Consider the following 25586-nt stretch of genomic DNA (forward strand, 5'->3'; position numbering starts at 1 on the left):
GTAAATGTGAAGAGGAAATTCTCTGGAACAGCAGATATTGTAAGGGTTCAGAGGCTGCCTTCTGTGTGTTATAACATGTTATTTTTATTGGGTAACACAATTTTGGCACATAGTATCTTAACATGTTATACTTTTGTCCTGCAAGAGGAAATATTTTAGCCATCAAACTTCTGAAGACACCAAGAATTTCAAAATGAGGGGCTTATCAGTTATTCTTCATGCTAACTAAAATAAATAGGATTTACAAAATTGAAGAAATAGAACAAGAAGACAACTACTGTGTCTGATGTGGAAGTAGGTTTTTACTTATGCTTGGAAAACCTGGGTGACAAACACCCACTCTAACTTTCAGTAAGGCTGCCAAGGCGAGATGACAACCAGTGCTCTGTGCAAGACCTCGCACACAGTGGACTGGTGCTGGTCTAGTTCAGCACACCAGTCATCTAACAGAGACTTTTCATTCATAATACAGTGTTTTCTTTTGCTTATTTGAGCTTCTGTCCTATGAATATTACAGTTTCACAGATTTTTGTAAGTAAACGAAATAATTTTATCTTTCTTGCTTCCAGCTGTTTAAAAAAACACTAAAAAATTTAATTCATGCAAAATTCCATCTTCCTTCTAGCATATATCACATATTGAAAATGATTTGTAACAGTTCATTGTTCTCAAGAAGAAAAGAGTGTGCTGCTAATTAGCTATGGTTAGTTATCCTCCAAAAATTTTCTGTTACAACTACTTTCTTTAACCTCTCTGTCCTCCCCTAAAAAAACCACCTGTATTTCAGGTACAAAACACTATGGACTCTGGAAGTCTTTTTCTCAGTTTACTTGCTTTCTGTCTTCACCAATACCTGTTTTTCAGAAATATTTTCTGATTCAATGGAGAAGTGCACTGAGCAAACTGAATGAATATATTCAGTTCTGCTTCCACACACGCAGTGGTTGTGTTCCCTAATAGCTCCCACCAACTTGAGGACGCCTGACAGGTCTCATGCTTTGTAACAACTGAAACACTTATCAGTGCAGCCAGATGAGTCAGAGGAAGCTGGAGCAATGAACGTACTCAAACGCATTTCATCTGGGACATGATTTATCAGGAAGATGATGTCTTCAGAACACCCTATATTACAGCACATTTGTGATAGTCACACACAAGGTAGTTCACGTTTGGTCAGCAGAAGATTACATATCAGGATGAAAAGTTACATGTTCTGCTCTGTACAGGGAAACATATGTTTATCCCTGTATCTGAAAAGTACATAATACTTTCCTGACACCACTGCACTGAAAACTGTAGGCTTGATTTTGCGTGCTAACACAAAAAACTCAGTGTATCAGGAATGGCAAAGGCAAAAAAAAAAGTTTTGATTAAGTCTACCTCAGAGCCTCCTCCAAAATGCTTTACTACTTTCCCTTGGTATTTTTTTTGTACGTTTTCCTACTTCCACAGTAATGTGACAGCTTTCCAGCTGTTTTCAGAAATGTGTCAGTGGAGCTGTCTCTCAGACCTATCACACAAAGTGTTGAAACTATATAATAATTTGCTTCCATGAATATCAACTAGAATAAATGTAATTATTCCTCCCCTAGAGACTCCATTACAATCCATTTGAAGACAGACATGTTTCCTCTCACAAAGAATTCAGTGGATTATGATCTACTTGGAGGAGACAATTCCCTTCTGTCACTAAGATGTCTCCTCATTGATGACTGAGAAATAAAGAGCTTATATTTTCCATTAATATCACATGGTAGCAACAGGAGAAAAACACTTTATTATTTAAGTATCTTTTGCTATTCCTTGCATGTAGTGCTGCAGCTGGGACTTCCCAATCAGCAGATGAGCTAGGACCTTCAGATGAAATTCTTTTATAGCCATAATCAAAAATCACTCTGGAATTAACCACCATGCAGATTCAGCAACTCCACTGTGACTCAGGGAATTAAAACCAAATATCCTAATTTAAGAACTTGTTATTTTGATTAAAAACCAGCTGCATGTGCATCCAGAATAATACACTGGGAAGAACAGGATGTTGTCTAAAAGGCATTAGCTGTTTCCAAGTAAGCTACACTCTGGAGAGCTGAGCTTTTGGGGTCACTGAGATGGGAGTGACTAATACTAGTATGTAAGGAAGGCTTGAGCATGTAGAACTAGAATTTCTGAAAAACCGAACAACATTTTTATGACATCGCAGGCTGTATTTGTTTCTCTTAGCAGAGAGCCAGTTCCAGGCCTGGCGACATATATGGGGCTTTACTGGATGACTTTACGGGACTGTGAACTAGGATATACCTGACTTAAAAGTACCAGTGACTCCTACTGTGATGCCAAACTCATATGTTTTAAGTTAAATGCAACTGTATTTATTACCAGTTGGCTCTTACCAAAGATGTGGATGGGTTTATGTCTTCCACAATACAAAGGAAAATATGAACTGCCTGAAGCAATGTGAATTTTACAACTGACATTAAAGGAAGCAAATTTGATAGTGTATAATCACAACAGAAATGCTCCACATTCAGTTAATTTCCGTAATGAGTTTCAATATTCACCTGGTTACATTATTTTCCATGTTACAGTGGAAGATAAACTTGTAGTTAGAGTAGATATAATAGAACAGTTATGTGAATATGCAGATGCTGCTACTTCAATGGCGATTACAGGAAATTAAAAATAGGTTGCATGAATGTAAGTGTGGTTTCTAGAACAGTAATTCAGATGTAACACTACTTCTTCTTAAATACTTTGAATATCTAAAATAGAGGTGGTTTCACCAAGTGTCTAATGTGAAATTTGTCAGTTTATTGCCATATTGCTTTTACCACCAGTGCAATGTTGCATTGCAAACCCGTATTTTTTAAAATCTATTCAGAATCTACCTCAAATCTGCCTGTAAAATAATTTAAGTACATCAGTTTGGTACAATTAACATGTGAAATACAATTTTTTTGCAATCTTCTATTTTACCAATGATATTTTAAAATGTTATCTATTCTAAACAGAGTTAATTGCAAGAAAAAGTAATGCAAGATTCAACACGACAAAACTTACCTGAAATTCCAGCCCATAGTTTTCTCTGCAGAATTCTCTCAGCTTAGGATACACATGTTCTCTTAGGGCACTCCTTTCTGCTATTGTATCTGTGGTGGGGAAAAAGATGTTATTAACAATAGTTACATGAACTCTGTTCTTTTAGTCAGAGATATAGATTTATCACATTAAAAAGAGCCCTTAAAACACACACACACAAAACTAATGAAAATCAAGTGCTGGGATTTAATCTCCAAACTGTACATTGTACAAACACATACATGTGTGGTATGTGCAACATCAGGCTTCATACACATCTTAATATTGCAGCATATTTCAATACAGCGCAGCTGAATTAATTTTGTAATTCAGCAGTCAGAATTTATCAGTTTGACTCATATCTACTTTTCAGGATGCTAAATTTTACAAATTAGAAACACCATGGACCGAAGAGATATACCAAAGATGAAACAGATCTCTATACTTCGAAATCAATAACATGGATTAATGAAATTATGTCAAACACTATCACTTTCTTCACCATTGTTAATCTGATAGTATCTAAAAAGGAAAAAAGCTGTTAATAGGATTATTTAGAACATCTTTAAAGCATTATTTATAGTATCGTACTAAATCTGCAGTTCTGACATGTTATTCTCACCATGCAAAATGACATGTGTTTTGACAACGAAGTACAATATGGCAATGGCGCCAAAATTGTTATTAAGTTCTGTCTGTCCAAGTCAATCTGAACACATTTATATAAAACATATAACTCAGGAAATATTCTGTCAAATTTGAAGCAAATTTGGTTAGTAATGAAATCTTGCATTGTCTCTCCCAATAAGACTACGATATGTGATGGATTTTGCTAGGTCTGGATTGTGACCAGTGTCGACGGAAACACAGAGGGATGGCACTGTTATTATCAAAAATAAAACACAGCTGTTGTAAACTATGAGATCTGAGCACCAGGCGATAAAACTTAAACTGTGTTAGCTTATGAATGACAGAAAACATCTACTGCAGTTACAGCAATATTTATATAACTGCACTGAAACAAAACGATAGGTTAAAACTGATTTAACAATCCCCATATTGTTGTAAACCAGAGATATGTGTGCAAATCTAACAATGTTTTGTTTAGCAGAGCGCCAGCTGATGCATCTACATCAGAGGTCTGTTCATAGTACCATGGTCACAGATTTATATTCTTTCTTATTTTGACAATTCTAGGAGAGTGTGAAATCTTTAATTTAATTAATTACACCAAAATCTAAATATCCTTCCTCATATTTAACTATACCTTTGAAATATACATAAATGTGTACTGTAATTATTGTTTATAAACAGAAAACAATCCAGAACACCTCCAGAGAAATTATTTCTTATGAAATCTGCATCAAGGTAGAAAGACTATACCACAAAGGCTCAAAAGTACAGCCATGAACTTAATTCAATTTATCTGAATTGCCACAGTTCTTCCTTCACAAACTTTTGATGGGGAAAGGGTCTAAGGCATAGTAGTTTCCATACAACATCCTCTCTAAGTGCAACAACATTATATATTTATGATTTCGTGTTTTAAAATATACTAACTATGCTAATGTGTTCTGAAGACAAAAAATGATCCAGAAGCATTAGTAAACTCCTTGCTCCATTGCAAACTTTCTGTTTGACTGTGGGCACAGCACTCAAGGCGAGATCCTAAATCTGCAGTGCACAGCTTTTACACAGCCAGTTTGAACACTGCAAATGAGACAGACCCTGCTCTGGGCTACAACGGAGGAGTATGGCCTCACTCGCTCTCTCCTCACTTGACTCTCACAAAGTTATTACCCTCCTTTCCCTTATGCACCGAAGAAGCTGCACCAGGAACACTGTGCCCAGATCTGGGCACCCCAAAACAGAAGGATGGGGAGGAAACTGGAGAGGCTGCTGAGATGGTCAAGGGCCAAGAGCACATGTCCAACAAGGGGAGAATGATGGATCTGGGCTTGTTTAGTTTGGTGAAGAGTGTAAGGAGCACCTAACCGCAGCCTACAACTACTTCTAAGGCACTTACGAAGATGACGGAGCCGAGCTCTTTGTCGCAGTGTTAAACAGTCCAACAATGGATGCAACAACAATGTATTACAGCTTGGGAAGTTCAGGTTGGACACTAGAAGCTTCTCTGTCCTTGGAGCTCTTCAGGACTCGACTGGACAAGTTAATGGTTGACTAAGTTACTGTTGGCAGCACTTCAAAAGGGAGGTTAGCCCAGATGACCTCCTGAGTCCCCCCTGCAACCAGCAATGATCCTGTCTCTCAGAAGAACCTGCAGGTTTGGCTTAGTCATCCAGGCTTCTCATACAGTGCCTGGGAAGACTTTTGCTACTGCGTGGGCCAGCAAAACTGTAGAGTAAAATAGGTGGTGCCAAGGACCCAATGTCCGTGCCATTTGTATTTCAGGGGATTTTACTCTGGATTGGGGTCAACCCCCACAAACATGTGGAGTGCATTAGGTGACATCCTGGAGTTGTCTTCCTGTTTTTCAACCAAAAGGAACCCAGTTCATGCACACCAAGACCGCTCTGCGGTGTGAGTCTAAGTATATTATATAGTGATGATCAAGAGATTCACCTCAGAAATGTACTCCACATCTGGATGAATACAGACACATCCTACAAATATTTAGGAATGGAGTGCAAAAACCAACACTCAGCCCTGAGTTAGTCCTCAGAGCTGCCTGGGTTAGTACACAAGGAATAGAGGGACAGATGAGTTGCTCCCTCCTTAGGATCCACAGTCATTAATTTTCTCTCATACTTTAATGCCTAAGTCAACCTTTTATTGCAGAATGCAGTACACAGCTAACAAGGCTAATTAGCCAGAAGGTTCAACTGTGCCAATGCAGCAGTATTATTTTGTCTCCAAAGCAACTTTTCCCAGTGCTAGCTTGGAGTCACTGTCCTGCATGGTATTGCTGTATCTTGTGATAACAGCTACCTGCATACTTTGCTTCATTTGAAATACTTCACTTTTAAAATTTACCTTCACAGCAACAGAGGCCCTTAAATCGGTCAGTAATAGAGAACTATATAGTCTATCTTCTTTGCCTTAACACAGGTTAATTTTGGCGTGCAAGTCTATGAAAACAGAGAGCATAATAGTATCTCCATGACTGACTAGAATAAACTGTTGAAAACCAAGTTACTACTCAGTTACTGAGCTGAAACAAAATTATTCTTGCCTCTCTAAATAGAAATTAATCATGACTACAGTTTTGTTATTAAGGAAGGAACAATTCACAGTTACTGTCTGCAGTTACTTAAATGATCAATATGCCAGCAGACAGAACAGTCTTACAATGAAACTAAAATTGGCTAAGTTGCAGGAACAAAAAAAACCAAAAACAACAAAAAAATTGGAAAAGGGCAGAAGTTAGAAGTAAACATGATTAAATGATAAATGGGAAATATATTGTCTGAGGTATACAACAGACAAAACCGTATTCTGCTGCTTTCCATTTACGCCCCAGGACTCACACTGCAGAACCCCACTGGCTCTAGTTTTAGAGCACGCTGTTGTTCCCTGCAGCGTAACTTGCAGAGTCTTGTTCAGAAAATGAAACAACACGCTGCAAGAATAGAGCTACATTTCTAATGCCTTACAAATGAAATAGAAAGAGATAAAACATTCCTCCAACTAGAACTGTGTCCTGGATAAGACACTTGGCATACCCATCCTGTATTTTTACTCCTGCCTCAAAATCTAATGGAATGTGCTTTTCTAAATGGAATTTGAGTCTGGTGCTTAAATTAATGAATTTTAAGAATTTTAAGAATTCCTGTATTTGTGAAACTTTGAGGAAACAGAAGTACATATAGTTAAGATGAACTACAGTCATTAGTATGGCTGGCAGATAAGCTGCCTTAATTAAATAAAATTTAACCTGATTAACAGTGACAGCAAATCTGTGAAGCTGGCAGACCCTAACAACAAAAATGTCACACAGGCAAATTCCACCTTCCAGGCTGCTGCTGCAGATGAACGGATTAACAAAATGTCATTCTTCTAGCAGCCAAAGTGTGACAGTAGCTGTGAGATGAGCTTTATCCACCTCCTAATGTTAATTCTGATATTCCAAAATCCAAATGATAGTCCACAATAAGCTGTGGGAATGAAACTACATCTGCAAAAACATAAGACTTAAAAAACCCCCCTCAAATCTAAACTTGTCTCCAGTATTTAAATGAAACAAACAACAAAAAAATGACAGTCTTGAGCAAGACAGTGACTTGCTGAATGCCTGTCTTCCATACAAGTGCTAGCTCTTGCAGATGGTTGCCTCCTAAGCCAGTTCCTAGCCACACTGTCCTGCCCACCTCTACACTTTGAACTGACTGAGAATGCCACCGCAGGCCTCCCTCTCCCTGTGCATCCCTGGCGTAATGCTGAGGACCGAACTGAATTACCCCCATACGCATTTACGGCCTTTCTGCCAAATAACAGGCAATCGTTGCTTAAACATGACTGACTGTGTGAGGTGTGATTTCTGAAGGCTCGAAGCTCAGTTAAACCACTGCCAGTTCTCATTAGAGTACTCCAAGGTGCTGCTTCTCTGCGTGAACTATTTCCATGCCAGAGTCTGACCTTCAAACACAAGCTGTTCCGCTATTAAAGTCGCTGATTTTATTTTTAAAAGGGAAAGTACATTTTACATTCTTGTGTTAGTAAACAGATGATGTGTGTTTACAAACAGTTGCCAAACGTTAATCACTGGGATAAAATAAGTCATGGAAAACAGCCTAGTTGAAGAAAATTTCAAAACGTATATGCAAGTGAACAGAAAGCGTTAACGTGGAAGTCCAATGGAAACTGCCCATTTTCAAGCAGGAATTATTCTGTCCTAAGACCAAACAGTTTCTCTTCTTGCAGGTGGTCGTACTGGTCTGAGTTCAGCCACAGTGATGGGAATGGCTGTTTCATGCACGTGGGCTGCAGTCACACGATGACTCTGATTCAACCAAGGCTTAATGGAGGTTGCTTAGCCACATCCTGCTGTCATGGCACGGGGGCTGCCAATGTGGGGACAGTGAGCCCCACTCAACCATCCCCAAAGGAGCAGCTCATTCAAGTTGACAGTCTGCTCACAGAATTGTAACCCATGAGTAACCTTACCCATGCGTGACGCAAGCTAAGGCCCTCAAGCAAGTGAAAATCCTAAGCAGGGAGGATGCTTGCACTGCCACTGTTCAACTGACAGAGGAATGCTGCATTACCCTGCTCATGGAAGCTGGCAGGAAAATTGTTGACATTACAGTTTGAGGCAGGCAGCTGAACCTGGAAGAACCAAGGCAGAAAAAGAAGAAAAAGAAGAAAAAAGCTGCCCTTGCAGCTGTTCAAGGCACCACAGAAATGAACTTCATATGGGGTCACAGAGCTGCCTGCAGGTTTCATCTCCAGCCTGTCACCCAGGAAAGAGCAGCTCCTTGTAGCCACAGAAGAAACCATTTCTGTATCACTCCCTTGTTCTTGGTGTTCCTGCACTTTGCAGTGGGGCAGGACAGAAGCTTGCTGGGGGTTTTGACCTCACCTCTTTCACAGCCTACTTCTCTGCTAGCTTAGTCTCCTGCACAGATGCACACAGATTCATTTATTAACACATAATGTTGGAGTCTCTTGTGCAACCATGGAAGCCCTGGATGAGCAGATAACTTCTAATCTAGTCCTGAATGCACATCCACTAAGATACCCAGCTATTTGCTTCCTCTAAGTATTCTAAATGCTTAGATTTGATGGATGGGTAGGACAGGTTCTTGCCATGATTTTTTTTAAATGCACTGCGATATTAAGAAATGGAGGTATTTTATAACCATTGTCTATGAACTGCAGTGAGAATTTCTGCACTTGAATTCTCTAGGGATATGATGCAAATAAGGTTAAAAATTCCTTAGCAGCAATATCAAGTAAGGAAGTGGCTGCCATGCCTCTTAATGCTAGTACGTTCTTGTCACATATGACTATTCAACTGAATTATTCCTTTTAAACTGCCTTTTTTACTAATAATTCACAATAGCTTTGTGTATTACCTCTGCTACTAAAAGCTTTGAATAACAGTAGGTAACAAACGTCCCTAAATATTATGGAAACCTTGTATCTGAAAATAATATCATAATAATAAGTCATTTGCATTTCTATGGTGCCTTTCATCTGAGAATCTCAGAGCATTTTGCAGGCAATGAGTTTGAATCATCTAGCTGGCAAGAGAGGGAAAAACAACTTGAGCTACCTAATAGTCTTGCCTTCTGAGAAAATTAACTTCATAGACTCTATTGTCATTTCCTTCCCTTGGGGTGTCTGTGAGTAGAGAGCATTAAAATAAGCATCCAAATCTTCCCAAGACTCTTTTTAGGTAGACTGGGAATGGGAACAGATCAGTCCGTGTCACTCTGGGAGTGTCCCTTCCTCAAACAACACTGCCAACCTTCAGGTTTCTACTGGCTCCCTAAGAAAGCAAATGAGAAACTGCACAGATCGACGGCCGTTCATTAATTAAACTGAAACCAATCACTGACTGTAACCCTCCAAATAAATCCTGACTAGCAAAATACTGCAACACGACTGTGATGTACACAGTTGCACGTCCTCACCAAGCCCAATGGTGGGAGTTCTCTTACGAGATGCGCAGAAAGTGTGTGCGACTCCGCTGGACTGGAGGATCTAGATCACAGCCCTTCATTCAGCTCAGAGGTTAGCGCTCTAGCACCAGGCTATCGTATACCAACACAGGTGGCACCTCCCTCTCCTCAGCCTCTCCTCAGTTCTTAAAAAAAAATAAAATACAACAACAGTGGGCTGAGCATTTGATTCCACAGGAAAGGCTGCTAGGCATGAAAGTCAGAAGAAATAATGGAAAATAACATTAAGATAGTAGGCAATCTTGAAATGCATCTTGCAATTGTGAAGAAATGACAGGAAGTGACTACAAATTTGTGGTCTACACCAGAACATTTAAACAAATGCATGTTCCAAACAAAAGACCTAACTATCTGAGGCAGGATTCAAAATGTAGGGCATAATCATAAACCTAAAACTTCTAGTTGTAGCAATTAGCTTGTCTTTTTTAGCCTAAAATCAAACAATACCTCTTCTTAAAATGAGGTGTAGTTTTAAAACCTATTTCCCTGAAATGTTTCCTACTGTCAGTTCTGTAAGATGACAAATTCAAAACAACAGGTATAGAATATGTATTTATTTTTTTTTTAATTATAATGTTTAATAGCTGGCCACATTTCACAGTGACATCTTACTTATAAAATACCCTGCATCTTGACAGTTAATGTGATTAACCAGTGCCACCTATTGGCTTAAAAGTAACTCCCAGTTCTCAATTTATATGCATAAAAAAACATAAGGCAACTAGTAAAATCAAAGGGGTCAAGACACTTAAAATACAGAATTTAGGGGAAATACCAGTATGGAACTGACATGACAGAAGGGAAAAGCAGTTCCTATATCCAAATATCAAGACTCAAATTTTTGTTATTCACACATGATTGTCTTCCCAATTTAAAAAAAATGTTGGTTTCTGAGAGTTCTGAGTTTTATTAGGTGCACAGTATGCTTACACGAAACCAATTTGGAGTCTGATCCAAAGGCTGGTGAACTCAATGGAAAGATCTGTTAATCTCAGCAGGTTTTAAATGAAGTTCTACATTTGTGGCACACACTGAAACCCTACCTTCTGATGCCTTACTGACTTCCACAGAGTTTGGATTAAATCCTTCCATCCATCCATAAATTAATAAATGAACAAACACTAAATACTCATTAAATCTATTGAGTATAGCATGGGTGAGGAGTCTGAGGTAGAATTTTATCTCATCATGTATCCTAATAACTAACCTCACATCCCCCCTTGGGAACATAGCACCCTTACATGTAGGTGTTCTTAAACATAAAAGAAGAGTTAGGTTGACCTGGAATCCTTTCCCAATCCTGCAAATGGTCCTTTGACTGCAGCCTGGGTGCCTTGGTGCCCTTGCATCCCTTGGCTATGAGGTGTGGCAAACACTGCAAAGGCAAACATCTGCATGCAAATGCCAGTGCACCGTGGGAGCTTTAGTGGCACCACGGGCCGCAGGCAGAATCTCTACAGGGAGAGAATCTTGCATTCTGCAAACTGCACAAGTGGAAGAATTGACCCAATCTCATTCTTTCATTTAATAAGGGAAACTAGGAAAAGCTCTTGAAAACACGACAACTTACAAACAATTATTGTCATACAATTAAATGATGTGACAGGAGAAACTGAAGACACAGCACATTTAGAGACACCAAAATTAAGTCTGAAAATTATCTCTGCAGAACACCAAAGCTTATTACAACTAAGCACTGGAAAAGAGCAAAGCCTGCAAGGACAGGAATTTGCAACTATAATCAAAATTAATGTGAAAGAAAAACTTCTTGTGAAATCTAAAAGAGGACTTTTGAGTGAGCTGTGAAAAAATGCATAGCAGAAGACATAAAAAGGACCAGTGCAGTAACAAACATATGTGCAAAAATCCTACTAATTCATCTAGAGGTGTCAACTCACACTTCAAAAAATTATGGAATTACCTAGAAAGCAGAAAAAAAGCTGTACATTATTGGAAAATGTTTTTAACAATTAAGTTGTGTGCACTGCAGTAGCTTTACTATTTTTTTTTCTGACATCACTACACCGAAGAGACAACAATCAGGGTACATTACAAAAGCACTTGAGGTAACGAGGCAGTGGCAATCAATAAAGCAAGGGAATGTCACAGACATTTTGCCTCCCAGCTGAACTGCAGATTCAAAGGCTGGAAGCAAACGAAGTAGTATGTTGCGGGCTTTGAGAAGGCATAAAGAAGAGACGAGCCATAAAAAAACAGGAGAAAGCAAGGCTCGTAAAAGCAGACACGTATTTCACAGTACAGGCCGGTGCAGGCCTACTAAATACACCTTGTTCTGAAAAAATTCCAATAAACACTCCTATGTGACTTTACATCTGGCAGTGCCGCAAAGCTGTGAAAGAGCTCTGCAAGCACTGTTGTCTCCCTTCTTGAAACACTCAATTTACGTTTCACAAGCCACAAAGTTCTAACCCAGATCGTATTCTTCCTTAAGTCTGGTGGAACATGGCCACAGTTTGGGTCACCACAAAACTGCTGAAGTCAGTCAGGCCAGCTGGAAAAGCATGACTGAAGTAGCCCTAGCCTACTCTATGGGCTTCACGTGAAAGACGTGAAGATTTTTATGCCAGAAGATGAAAAAGTCTTGAACCTGACACTTATGGGTGTGCAGAGACACCCACAGAAGGAGTGAGAGGTGCTGCTTGCTATCAGTGCAGTAAGTCTGCATTGATTAAGTAGTTTTCTTTGCAACAGACTTTTTTTTTCTTGATGGTAAATGCAGAGAATTAAATGACATAGAATAGTCAGAATAGTTCTTGGCTGCTGTAGAAACGCTTATCAACGATGAAGAAACTAAATGACAATCTCAGCAAAGGAGAGCAGCTGCAAGAGGGCATTAAGCCCAGAACAACGGGACTACGTGAGGGAGGGATGCCAGAAACTCAGCCACGCCTTGCCTAAGTAAGAGAATCTCTACTGATGTCTTACAGGACTATTTCACATACTGACAGACAACTACCTAGCTATAAACACCCACTTACAGGAATTGCGGTACAACAGTTTTTAAAACTGAGAATTCCACGTAGGGTCTGTGCTAAAAGTTATTGAACATGACCAAATAATTCACAAAACTGGCTCATTTTGATGGATTATGTAATGTCTGAGAGGAAAACAGTGACTGACATGTACAGGAGGAATGATTTATCCTACCTCCGTTCTCCCTTACCCTTTCCAATTCTAATGATTCATCTAAGCATTATTTTTAGTGAAGATTATATAATCCAGTTGAAAAGGCCATTTTTTAATAAATTCTATAACGTATCTGTTTTTATGAGTCAAATATTTTTCTGATGCCTTGATTTTACTAGATATTGTTTTCTTGCTCCAGATCTTATTAATTTATTCTGCTTGCTAATCACATTTAGTTGATTTTATATATCAAGGTAACAGTAAATTTGCAGTTTAACAGTTTTGAAGAGTTAGTAATTGAAAAATGAAATACATGTTCTAGTCACTTGCTCCATTTGAGAAGTAGATGCAGTTGAAAAAAACTAAGTTCAATTTCTCACAAATGTGATACAGAAAATAATATTTGAAGAACTTCCAGAAGTGGCACACCAATGTAATGAATCAGTGACTGAACTGCAGACTGTCTTCCAAATTAGTACTTTCAAATGACTTTAGCCATCTTCCCCACCTCTTTGCTTTTATTTTCACAATAATGAAACCCAATGAGTTACAAGTACTTTTAAAGGAGGATAAAGATCTTTTACGATGCTCTACTCTCAAGGGCAGTGTAGAAGATGACTGAAAAGATGGACTTGACTTCATTTTCATTTCTCACACTGCCAGCCACCATCAGTTTCTCTCAGTGCCTGTATTTGCACCTCAGCCACAGAACAGATAAAAACATGTGCAAGCCATCTTTTACCTTCCACACCTACATACAGTTAAACAGAACTGAATCCACAACTGAGGATCTAATTTATTTTATTTGAAACAATTTTGAACTTACGTAATGACTATGAGGAGCTGACTGTGGTATTAACACTGGAACAATACACCAGCAATTCAACTGCTCAGTAGAATCATAGAGTATTATACATGGTCGATTACAGAAAGTATAAAATAGAACATTCATAATTAAAACAGGTGGAGTGTAAGGAGAACATTTGCATTTTTAGCTCTGTTTTCTAAAGAAAGGAGGAATAAATGGTGATCTGTGTCTTCTACATGTCTTCTGATCTCGTGAAAAATATTTTTAACTCATTGAATAACATTAAACAGATCTGACTGGATGTTATTAATCTCAAATATAATGAATATTCTACATGAGAATAAATCACCGAGTAAATAAGAGAAATCCTGTGAATTAGTCTCCTCCTCCCATTCATAAACAAGCCACCAAGGGAAAAGCTGTAACATGAGCTATTAGACACTTCATAAATGCCTCGTTTGCAGGAAAGCTTCACCTGAAACAAGCAGGACATACATCCATGATAAAGTAAATCTTGGTGGAGTTTATTGCTTTGTATTATCTGTCTTCTGCATGGAAGCACAGGTCGGCTTCCTGACATATTAAAAGGATGAAGAGGCAGAAATTGGATTTGAGAAATTTATGAATAATGACATACACTAGTGAAAGTTATTCAAACTCATTCTAAACAAGGAAACTTTCAGGGAATTTTAACCTTTGGTCAGTTTCATGGACTAATGAGCTTATTTTGTGTCTCTGTACATTGCGGTAAGCACTACCGGCAGTGCTATGGAAGATGTAGTGCAGCAGTACGCTGTACAGTCTGGTTTCCTGTGTATTTTCTTAACTGGTTTGGAGACAGCCCATGAAGAGCTAGACAATCTTCTGTCAGGAACGGCTCAGGTATGCTTGATCCTGCTACAGGCAGGAGGACAGACGCAAGGGCCTCAAGAGGTCCCTTCCAGCCTCCTGGTCTGTGATTTGCACAACAACAAACAACGGACTAATGAACTGACCAACTAAGGTCCCTTAGACCTCTGTTACAGCCACATCTACCTGGTTTCAATGGCATGTCACTTAACTCAATGGCACTCATTTTGCTCATCAGAAATTGCTTAATTCTTTATAATCCCATGTTGTAAATGACTTGCATTTCGAAGTACATCAACATGTGTACTAGCTAGCATTGTGATGTACCAAATTAGGGACCACATAAACAGGAATGCTTCAATAACTTGATTCAAGAGCATTGCATAATTCTTCATCAGATTCAAATGTAATCCAATAAATATACAAGTAAATCAAGACCATTATCAAACAATAAAATTATTTTAAAATTTTCCTAGTATTTTCCAGTGGTTACTGGAATCAAAGGAGGATCAACAGTTACAGCTCACTGCTCTAACTATCTGAGCTATCAGAAATATTCTAGGGTGGAAAATGAAGAAAACAGGCATTTTCTTCAGAACAAATAGCTTTGTCTAGCCGGGACAGTTCAGACTATGAATCTAGCCACCAGGACTATTATCAAGTAAGAAAATATTTTTTCCTCTGATCTCCTTTTCTAGAATTTGTGGGGCCTTTATTAAAAAAATAGTGGGTATGAAAAAATAAAAAGATTAAGTCCTTCATTTTAAGAAAATAACTTCTAAAGCAGTCATACATGATTTATGTTATGTTTGATTATGACAGTAAAACAAGATCCTCTAGATGCGTCATGCTGGCAATAGGTAGGTGTGAAAAATTCTTGGTAATAAAATAAACCTTAGAGTCCTGCATGACACACTGCACTGCTTTAGATTAGACTCCATACCTTAGGTTCCTTATATAGAACACTGTCATTTCCTTATTTATTTCTTAGTATGGCTCCATTTTAATAAGCCCATGGAAACAAGGACATTCAGATAACTAGGTCTGCAGTTAACCTCTCTTTCTATATACAGATAGACAAAAATGGATCATTACAATGATGGTTTTGGATAAAGTTACTCTTTTAGAGAGATCTGCTTTTAGGTACCCCTACTCCACAGATATTTCCACTTTTGGTTTTTGAGATATCTTCTTTGGATGAATACACACAGTCGTGTTCACACCAAATTCCCACTGAAGTTAGCAGGACTAGGCATTTCACTGGGCAATAATCTGTCGCAAGACTTGGAAAGGTTGTTACAAGTACCAAGACTATTGACTAATTAGCAACTAGACAATTCATGGAAGCAAAGGACCTCACAGATTATTAAACACAAAGACAAAATCTTTACCATTTTGTCTCTGTTGTGATCTCTTATGCTTTCATCATGCATCTGAAACTGTCAGGGTCAGAGGAGGGGTATTGGGTTCCTTTGGTCTAACTCGCAAAGTCCGATCTTACTGCACTTGCTTCTCGTTTATCTTACATACTATAGCTGATGTGCATAACAAATATAGATAACTCCCCTCATCTAAAAGTATTAAACTCACATGGCTATTCAATGTTTCTCAAGCATTTAAAAGCCATTGTAATCTAATAAAATCCAGTCAGTGAGATTGCTTGTGATAAACACTGAGTGTAAGCTCAGGCAGTGTCAGGCTTCAGTTAGATATACTCTGAAGTACTGATTTGTTCCTACATTGCATGGTCAGGTATCAACCAACACAAATAAAAAATACTAACAGATAATATATATTGAAACCACTATGCTAAAAGGGATTTTTGGAAGGTTTGCACAAGCCATTTATTTTGCCAATGGTTTTTTAACTTTGAACTTCTGTGTGCTTCTGAATGTCTATTTTCTACTTTTATGAAGTGCTGTAGCTTGTAAGAAATGCAAATGCTCTTTAATAGTACGAACACATCAAAGGGTCTGGGCTTCAGAAATGCCCGCCAATAGCAAACACTTCAGTTGGGGAGCTCTCTGAAACTAAAGCTGTCCAGATAGGGCTCTTAGTCATTAATTTTCATTTCATCTTAATGTTTTGTAAAATGTTACTAATTAGAGACTCTAAATAATAATTTTACAAATAACATTGCTATGTTTCACACATACACTATGATAACTACATGTCTCAATACCTGATTCAGGTAACAGAGAGTTGGAGGACAAAGGTGAAGATTTATAAAGCATAAGTGAGACTGGGAAGGCACTCAATTGCTAGTAGGGTGAAATGAACTCTGTTAATAAACATTTTTGAGTGCTTCATCGTAGCACAGAGGCATGTTACTATACTGAAGACTGCAGCTGTGCCACCCCAAGCAAACGCTGGGAGCAGGTTGTATCAGAGTATTTGTCTGACAATTTGAAATCTGATCTGTTGAGCTATTTGATCGGTCCCAATGACTGACACTTAGCAACAGTGTCACTTAGCAACTTGTTAACATCCAGACTCTGGATTAAGTCCAGTCTGGAAGTCCTGACATTGGTAGTTTTTCCAGTTTCTGGCACCAAGTGTTTTGAACAGCTTGATAAATCAAATCTTTAATGGTGACTTTTTTTTTCTCTAGATCCAGATTCTATACAAGAATGACTGCAGCTGGTCAGGCATCAGGTCTGACCAGCACATCCTCTTGTCTCAATCAACAGGCAATAGCAGATGCTTATAGAGGGAGTTTAAGGCCAGGTCAAAGATAGAGGCGGGCATGTAATTATGGTGGTGATGGCGTGGCTTCCAAGAGTTGCATGTGGTCCATCTCCTGCTCGCCCCACACAGCAGCACGCACATGGTACTGACTGAGGGCTCCCTCCTCTTTACCTTGCTACACTCCATGTTTTAAGCTACCTGTGATTTAGTCCTACTCCCCTTTTGACTAAAAATTTTGTAAGTAAAAGCTTCTCTCTGATAAAAACCTAAATTAATAAGAGTAGCATCAGGATAGTGGAGTTATTTTAGAATTGCACTGGCACAACCATGATTAAACTGGGTTCTCTAATTCTATCTATTATTATCCTTCTTTAATTAAAATTCCAGTAAAGGGATAAAGCAGTTGTCTTGAACTGCACTGCCTATACTAAAACCTGCCAGATTTTGCTATATTCCATACACACGACTATCTATGACTACAGTATATTTATATCTACCACCTCCAATCTATTAAAACCTTAAATTACTGGTAGCTAAATATTACTAATGTATTATTACTGCAGCCTGAAAGGATCTCTTATCACAAAATACTCTTTCAGCAGATGAAAATTCAAAGAAATTTCTCCTGTTTCAGATAAAAAAAAAATTCCCTCTCAGGCACTGCCCTCATATCTTGAATTAGAAATTCAGTAACTCCTTGATCTAAAGTTTTCTTTCTGTAATAAACATTTTAAAATTCTCCAAACAAAACTTAAAGTCTAATGTAGGATTTTATCTTCTGTGTTTACACATCTGTGGACACATGCATGTGCCCATGGAGTCATGTACATAAGTCTCTTAAAAGGAGTTATTTCGCTACGTAAGCTTAGAGATAGAGTGCCAAGTTACGTACCCTGTGTACTACACTGTTCTTGCGCGATTACACAAATCCCGCCACACAATACACGTGGTCCCCTTGAAACGCAGCCTCCGAAATCTTCTTTAGTTTGCTGCACAGCAGACTGTTGGTCAGCTGCAGTCACCCCACTGCCCTTGACCAGGCAGGAAAGAAGCTCCCCTGGGTTGATGGGGAGGACACTGTAACGCTGTCCGCACCGCGCCCCCTCTCATTTCAAATTAGGTCTCATACCTTGCTGAGGGAACAGTTCACACTAAGGACTCGATTTGATACTGCTGCTATCCATCATCTAACATATTATTTGAGAAATTAGCATCACATGGAATTTGCACAAGCATTTCACTGTCCCTTGGTGTCCTTAGAAACTGTGTCAAGTCTACGGGGGCCGCAAGCTCCTCTTCGTCTGTCGTTGAAGGGACGGCCACTTTGCACAAGAACAAGGTACGCTCCCATGTCCTACGCGCATCTTGACTGCTCTGTATTTCTAGTTTAATAAAAAGATGCACGGATATATATGTATGTATATATACACGAACTACAATATATGGAACCAGTCTAGCATGCAAATACCTCTAGAAATAAAGCAACATTTGCAAAGTTAGGAAGGAAGAAAAGAAATTGTAGTTACTGCTGTGTTTTAGTATTATTTCTTCAATGCTACGAAAAACAGTCATAGAACCTAAGCTGCAGGTGCATACAACCCTGAATGTTTACAAGCTTATTTGTGGATAAAATCTAAACTCCTCTGCAAAGCTTTTGCTTTTAAAACAGCATTTAACAAAACCTAGGCTGTTCTCCAGTACTGCTAGAATTACAACCTGTAATCCTAGAGTGATGCCCTTTGAACAAAAATACTCAGTTCTCACAAGGGGTTCTAACAACAAGCTTGAAAATAGTCTATGAAAGTGCAGCCCGAGTTTTACACATCCATTTATACCATTTCATCTGATTTAGTTTAGCTTATACTATTTTATATAATTTGTGTATACGTATGCATGTGTGTGTATAAACAGTATAGATAGATATACAAAAGTTATAGAATAATACAATTTTAATAATTTTTTAATTAAAAAAGAATGGTTATGTGGTTAAAAATTGTAAGCGCTGTTTTTAAAGTAGATAGGGTAAATGCTTAATCCAAACTTTTGGAGCTGATAATTCCAGATGCTGCTTAGCAAGAAGGTGACTGAGTTTCAGGTAATTTTACTTATTTCTAAATATCAAGAAGAAAGAACAAGAACAGCACACTATATAGCTTGCTGTTTAACCAAGAAAAAAAACCCAACAAACTCACACCTCTTGATCTTAGTCTTGTTCCCCAAATACGCATCCTACCCTTTGAGTACATGAATGAAAAATTTTGTTGACAATTAAACAGAAGTTCTCAATGTTTTCACTTGCATATTTGGTATAATTAAAGCAAATCCTTAGCCCAGACCCAGGCTACATAAGCAAAGAATCCACAAAAAGAACAGGGGGACATGAAGAACGGTTCTTTTCATACAGTTTATCAACGGTTTCTCAACTTTATCTGACAGAACTTCAGTTCAATTCAGTCTCCATCCTACCTCAAAATGATCATTTCCTGTAACAGGAACAAAGGCTTGAGGATCTGCTTATTAAAAAATCATCTTGTATTGGTTCTGCTTGACATCTACCAGCCTTGCCTTGCAAAAAGGTTAAAGCCTACATAAGACTTGGTCATACCGTCCCAAGGAGAGTCAGATCTTGCTTTCTGCTCAACCACACAAAGACAGTTGTTCTGTGGCACAAGAGGAAAGAGAGAAAACTTCACATTGAGGCAGAAATACTGAAAATGGTAGGCTTCTTTCCAACCTCCTGAACTAGAGGTATCTCAGACCTCTGGGCCTCCTGAAATAAGATATATTTCAAATCAAGGCCCATACCAAACCCAAGTACTTGAACCATGCTGCTCTCCCAAACTCTGTGATACTCAACTTTATCTCTAAAACTACTGAACTTTTTTTTTTTCCCCAAGTGTAGCTTGTTTTGTATCTCTTAAACACTACAGTGATGTGCGTCACATAAAACCATAAATAGGTACAAAGTTAGGTAACCAGAACTAACACTTAGCATAAAAAAAGTCCTGAAGTTATTTGTCTCCACATCTCTGCAACACCTCCCTTGCAATTTCATGCACTTGAACATCTGTGTTTTCCTTTAGCTAAGGAATAAATTCCACCCAGATTATATAAAATTGTCTTTTTATAAAGATCTTCATGCAATGTATCCAAGTAGGGACACCATATGGTATTTAGGGGCTGGCCAAAATGGACCATCATTAACTAAGCTTTATTCTGGCTTTTGAGTATTTTTCCACATTAATGTTTCCTCATTTATATTTTTCTTGTGGGAAACAACATTTCAGGTAAAGATAATATAACACACTTGGAACATGCTAAGAATGCAAGGTTGTACCTTTCTCTTATCACATATGGCAATAACTTTGTAATTAAAGCAATCATAATTCTTCATCTGTTTTGAGTTATCCACCGTCATGTTCAGTAGCACTAAACTACAAATGCACATAACATTTTTCTTCTTTCACATGTGCATCAACATGCACGAAAACACACACAATTCCTGCAAAGCAGCCTACAACAATAGGTCCAAACAAAAACATTGGTAAGACCCATTTCTGTGATCATTATTGACAAGACTAATCCTTTTCTAGTCAGCAAAACTAACTGCAGGTGAGAATTTTGCTTTAGGTATCATGAGAAAATAAATAAATTGGGGACCAAACATTTGTAATTTATTAGAATTAAATGTTTTTCAAATTATTACAGTGTTCTGGATGATGCATTTCAGTGGAACTAAACTAAGTTGAAAAACTGTATAATAACTCAAGAAAACTCAAACTGATTCAATAGCGTAAGACAAGGAAATCTCGCTCAGGCAATCTCTGAGGAAGCTGGTGAAGTTCCAGCTGTGCAGGTTTGTTTTACACTGCGCTTGTACAATGGAGGCATTAAAGTGGTAACAGCAGTAGTATCTTATGTTAGAACAAGATCTTCCTTTTGCATGTATACACAGGACTTCATACTTGTTAATCACGACAAAACCAGTATTAGTTAGGTTCTTCACAGATAGTTGGTTTTAGAGTTTTAAAAAACGGATACCGGAGGCACAGAAACCATGAAGAACATAGCCTTTCTGCATTAAAAAAGGCTGTTAAAACAAAGCTTGTTCATCACAACTGTTTCTGTCTGTATAGACGAAATGTTTCAAATCGCTAAAAAACGGCTAAAGAGTACTAACTGCCAAGATCCAGTAAAAGCAATCCTGTGCTGGAACCTGGGAAAGATGCAGATGTGCTGCACAGAGGAGGCTGGGCAGTATGCAGCTGAAATAACAGATGGAAAAAAGGGAGCATCCTTACCATGTGAACTGCTAAATGCAACCCTGTTTACAGGTGGAGATAGCGGTGGCTACCAGCACCTCTGTCAGGACCCGCTCAGATGCTGTGTAAAGGTGTTACCATCCTGGCTTCAGTGCAGCCACCGGTGTGGAGGATTTGGCTTTATACGGATCCTTTGTCAGTGCATTCCTTTGTCTCTGCTGAATTACAGACGTGAAAGGCACCTCCACAACCAAAACTTAAAGAGCTCAGAGTAAAAAAGTATCAATATCTTAACTAACAGAAGCAATAACAAGCAATTTCATTTTCAAGACAAATTCCTAACTCTGGTTAAGGCATCAGTTTCAAGCAGGGCTTGTAATAAATACTGCCTTACATCACCACATCATGTCCTGAAATTGCAAACTTTGCAACTCAAATCATTTTCTGTTTGAAGTAGTGATGAGAATCATTGGAATGTTCTGAACCTATATACAGAGGTCACAGCATTCACAGGTGTGTGTAACGGGACCGAAGGGAAGCGTACTCCTGTGGTATTTCATATGAACTGTGTGTTACTGGCAGGCATCTCTACAGGCACTACTGAGCAGCAGGGAAACTGTCATTGCCTGCTTGCTGTTACGGTCCACAGATTTCTACACGTAACAGTAAAAGTACTTATTACAATCAGGCAACTAAAACTTACTTTCCTTAGCACTTTGAAGCACTAAAAATATCTTGAGAAAATCAATAAATTATTTATTTTAAAGCAAAATCTTCCACCTCTCTCAGCCAAAATACACATTTAAAACACGTCAGATTGCTTGTATCTACTGAAATGAGAAACCAGACATATTTATATTCAAATAATAAAGCAACTTCAATGTTTCTAAAGATCCAATAATCTTCAGCGATATGAAGATTGATTAATTGATATCAACAATCTGAGCAAGACAATCCCGTTAACTACTAGGGGAAAATACAGTTGCACTTATCTACAAAATTTCCTCTAGAAAACAAGAGACTGTAAAATGAAGCAATTTTGTTCCTATTACCCATGCTCACTGTCGCCACTTATTGTTCTTTTTAGGGATTTCTGTTTAAGAAATTTTACCAATAACCATTCCCTTAGTTGTATAATAAAAACATAACATATTTCAGTCATACTGAAGTATGTTCACAAAGAACAAACCAAACACTAATTCACCAGAGTTGTCCAATATACACTTATTAAGTTGATATAATTCCAGAAAACTACTTTTAAGTTGGTACTTTACGTGGCAGATAAAGTTTTCCTGTGGTTGCTAGCAGGACGAATCCCTAAGCTTCTGGGGCACCACGGATCTGACACACAGAGAGCACAGCTGGGGGTATTCGCTTTTGCCTGAGGGAGTTTGGGGACTCACAGGTATAAATAACATTGACACGCTGAAAATTAACAAGAAAGGCCTTGGTCATGCAAATATACATTATGGTTTGGGGCTTCAACATGCAAAATATTTTACTAAGTTGGAAGAGTTTAACATTTTTTTTTCCAGAACTCTTGCACTGTGAACTCTTTTAGGTATTTTGCAAGCACTATTTTTATTTCCAAGTACTTTACTAGATGCTATCTAAATCCCATTGCAGGCTACTCTTTCCTGTTTATCCATATATTCTTTTTTTAAGGTCACATGCCGTTACTAATACCTCTGTCAGTGATATCACTGATAAACAGCCATGGTTCTTTCTCATCATTTAGAGTCCCTAAATGCTCATAATGAAAACCTGTAACCACTCTGAAATTTCTGTCCCATACTCTCATTTTTAAAAGCAGGAGGAATGCTGCAGATAAAATTTTGGACTTGAGAAGTGTTAACCACTGTGACCATGTGAGCCTGCAGGGAAGCTAATGTAAATAATTCTAAACTGACCAAATTATTTTCTTTCTCTGAGTGTTTTTTTTTTTTTTAAGCTGAATTTTTCAAACAACAATGCAAGGGTAAAATGCTTCAAATGGACATACATAGCTTCAAACCCCAACCTTTATAATTACTGGGTTTTTTTCTTGTTTTAGCAAATATCTAACTAACATATCAAGCTATCTTAAATGCCGTTCACGTCAAATACGGAGGCATCAGTAGCTCCACAGTTAAGGCGATGCTGGCAGAAATCCCTCTCTAATGAATAACGCATCTTCTAAAAATCCATGCCAACTTTCCTTCAGAGCCAAATAAACAATTTTTTTTCCAATGATCGCTAATCATACATCTTTCCTTAGACTGCAACAATAAACTGGAAGCATTTTCATGCCCTCCTTAAAGAATGACATCTTTTTAAACAAACAGGAATGTCGGAGGTGAGAGCTAAGAGCTTCCTCGTGTCGAGAGCAACTGGGAAGACCTGGAGGTGTGGGAATTCTTCAAAGCAGCGCTATGCCCGCTTTTTTTTTTCGCTTGCGAGCGCAATTTCTCAATACTCACGTAAGTATTGGTGCCAAGGCAATTTTCACTTCAAAATTCAAACTATTTTGTCATTTCAGGCATGATTTTCAGATCTCTGATGTTTGCGTAAAAGGTGACTGTTGTTGAATTAGAAGCGTTGCGGGGGGGGGAGGAAAGGCGGTGGGTGGGGGTGTGAAAGGGAATTGGGAATACAGTGGGCTCATTTTCACAGACAAGGGATGTCATAGGTGTGAACGCTTCATTTATTATCTCCGTGCTTCGAGTGGGAATATGCTTCAGCAACTTCAATTTTATGAGTGGGAATGACACCTCCTGAATGTATGCAAATTCCTCCTATCAAAGGGTAATTTTAAAAATAGGCTGTAAGTGGCAGGACGCCTAACTACTTCGGACACCTAGGATGCGATCCCGACTTTTAAAGCTAAACCCGCAGGTTTCAGTGCCTGCTTCCTTGGATTTCTGTCACTATGCTGTGACATCAGTCGCAAACCAGCCTCCCCAGGAGAGCTCCACCAAACACCCCCCACGGAAAGGCTTCCCCTTGCCTAGGAGACGGCCCCTTTCCACGTCCCGAGCCCCCCGCGCCCCGCTGGTCCGACACTGTGAAAAAGAGAGACCCCCGCCCCCGCCGCCTGTCAGACCCCTCCGTTCCAGGCGTCAAACTTCAGGAGCGCGGTGCCTCGCCGCCTCCAAACCCTCCTCCGCGCACGCACCCCGGGACCCGCACCGACAAGCGCGCTGCCCCACGCCTCGCCCCGCCACCCCCAACCCACCCCCCCCCACACCGCTCCGCCGCCCACCACCCGGCGAGCAGCGGGCAGCGGCGGGGCGGCGGCCGGGGCGCGGCGCGGGCGCTGCGGGCGGCAGGGGGAGCTGCGGGGAGCGGCGGGGCCCGGCGGGCCGCGGGTTACCTTCGGGGTTGGCGCTGATGAAGACGCGGACGCTCCTGCCGCTGGGCACCAGGTGGGACGGCAGCGCCGAGAGGTTGCCGGAGAAAGCCGCCCGCCGCAGCGCCGCGTCCCGCGGGCAGGGCAGCCTGCCGCCCGGCCCGCCCGGCCACATCCCGCCGCGCCGCAGGCCGATCCTGGCAGGCGGCCGCCGGGGCCCGGCTCAGGGCAGTCCCCTGACCGCCGCGGCGGTGGCGGCAGCGGCGCTCGCCCTCGCCTCGCCGGCAGCGGCCATGCGGACCCTCCGGCTTCCCGGGGCCGCCGCCTGCCTCCTCCTGCTCCTCGGCGGCGGCGCGGCTGGGGCTGAGGCCGGCGCCGGGGCGCAGCGAGGAGGGGAGACGCCGGCCGCCCCCCGCGGAGGGAGGGCGCGGGAAGAAAGTTTTGCGGCGGAGGCGGCGGGACGGCCGGGATGAGCGGTGGGGCCGGGGGTCGCTGGGGCCGCCCCTCCGCCCGCGAGGGTCTGCGGTGCCCAAAGCGGGGATGTCTGCGGCAGGGCTGGCGGCGGCCTCCCTCCTCCGAGCGCCTCACAGCCCCGCGACCGGATTTTTATAGGAAAACGGCGGCCGGCTCATCCTTCGGGCTCTGAAGAGTTCAGAGCCCTTCTGCTGCTGCTGCGTTCTGTAATCGCCTGCACAGGAGTCCCTCCCGCTCAGATACAAAAGAGAGGTGCTCTTGCTGCTTTTTTTTCCTTTCTTGCTTTCTTTTTAATCAGTTATTAATTTATC

At 40.0% G+C, this 25586-nt stretch overlaps 1 protein-coding gene across 1 annotated transcript in view; it reads right to left on the reverse strand.

Moving 5' to 3' along the window:
• Nucleotides 1–24976, reverse strand: part of NWD2 (NACHT and WD repeat domain containing 2) — a 58489-nt gene extending 33513 nt beyond the window's left edge. Inside the window, exons 1-2 of the mRNA XM_086747612.1 lie at nt 24826–24976; nt 3058–3146 (exon numbers count right to left, since the gene is read on the reverse strand). Of these exons, the coding sequence (XP_086603738.1) occupies nt 3058–3146; nt 24826–24976 (240 nt within the window). The remainder of the gene's footprint in view (nt 1–3057; nt 3147–24825) is intronic.
• Between the last annotated feature and the right edge of the window lie 610 nt (nt 24977–25586).

This window comes from Chlamydotis macqueenii, chromosome 4 (assembly GCF_036417535.1).
Source record: "Chlamydotis macqueenii isolate bChlMac1 chromosome 4, bChlMac1.mat, whole genome shotgun sequence".
In the NCBI taxonomy this organism is placed as follows: Eukaryota; Metazoa; Chordata; class Aves; order Otidiformes; family Otididae; genus Chlamydotis; species Chlamydotis macqueenii.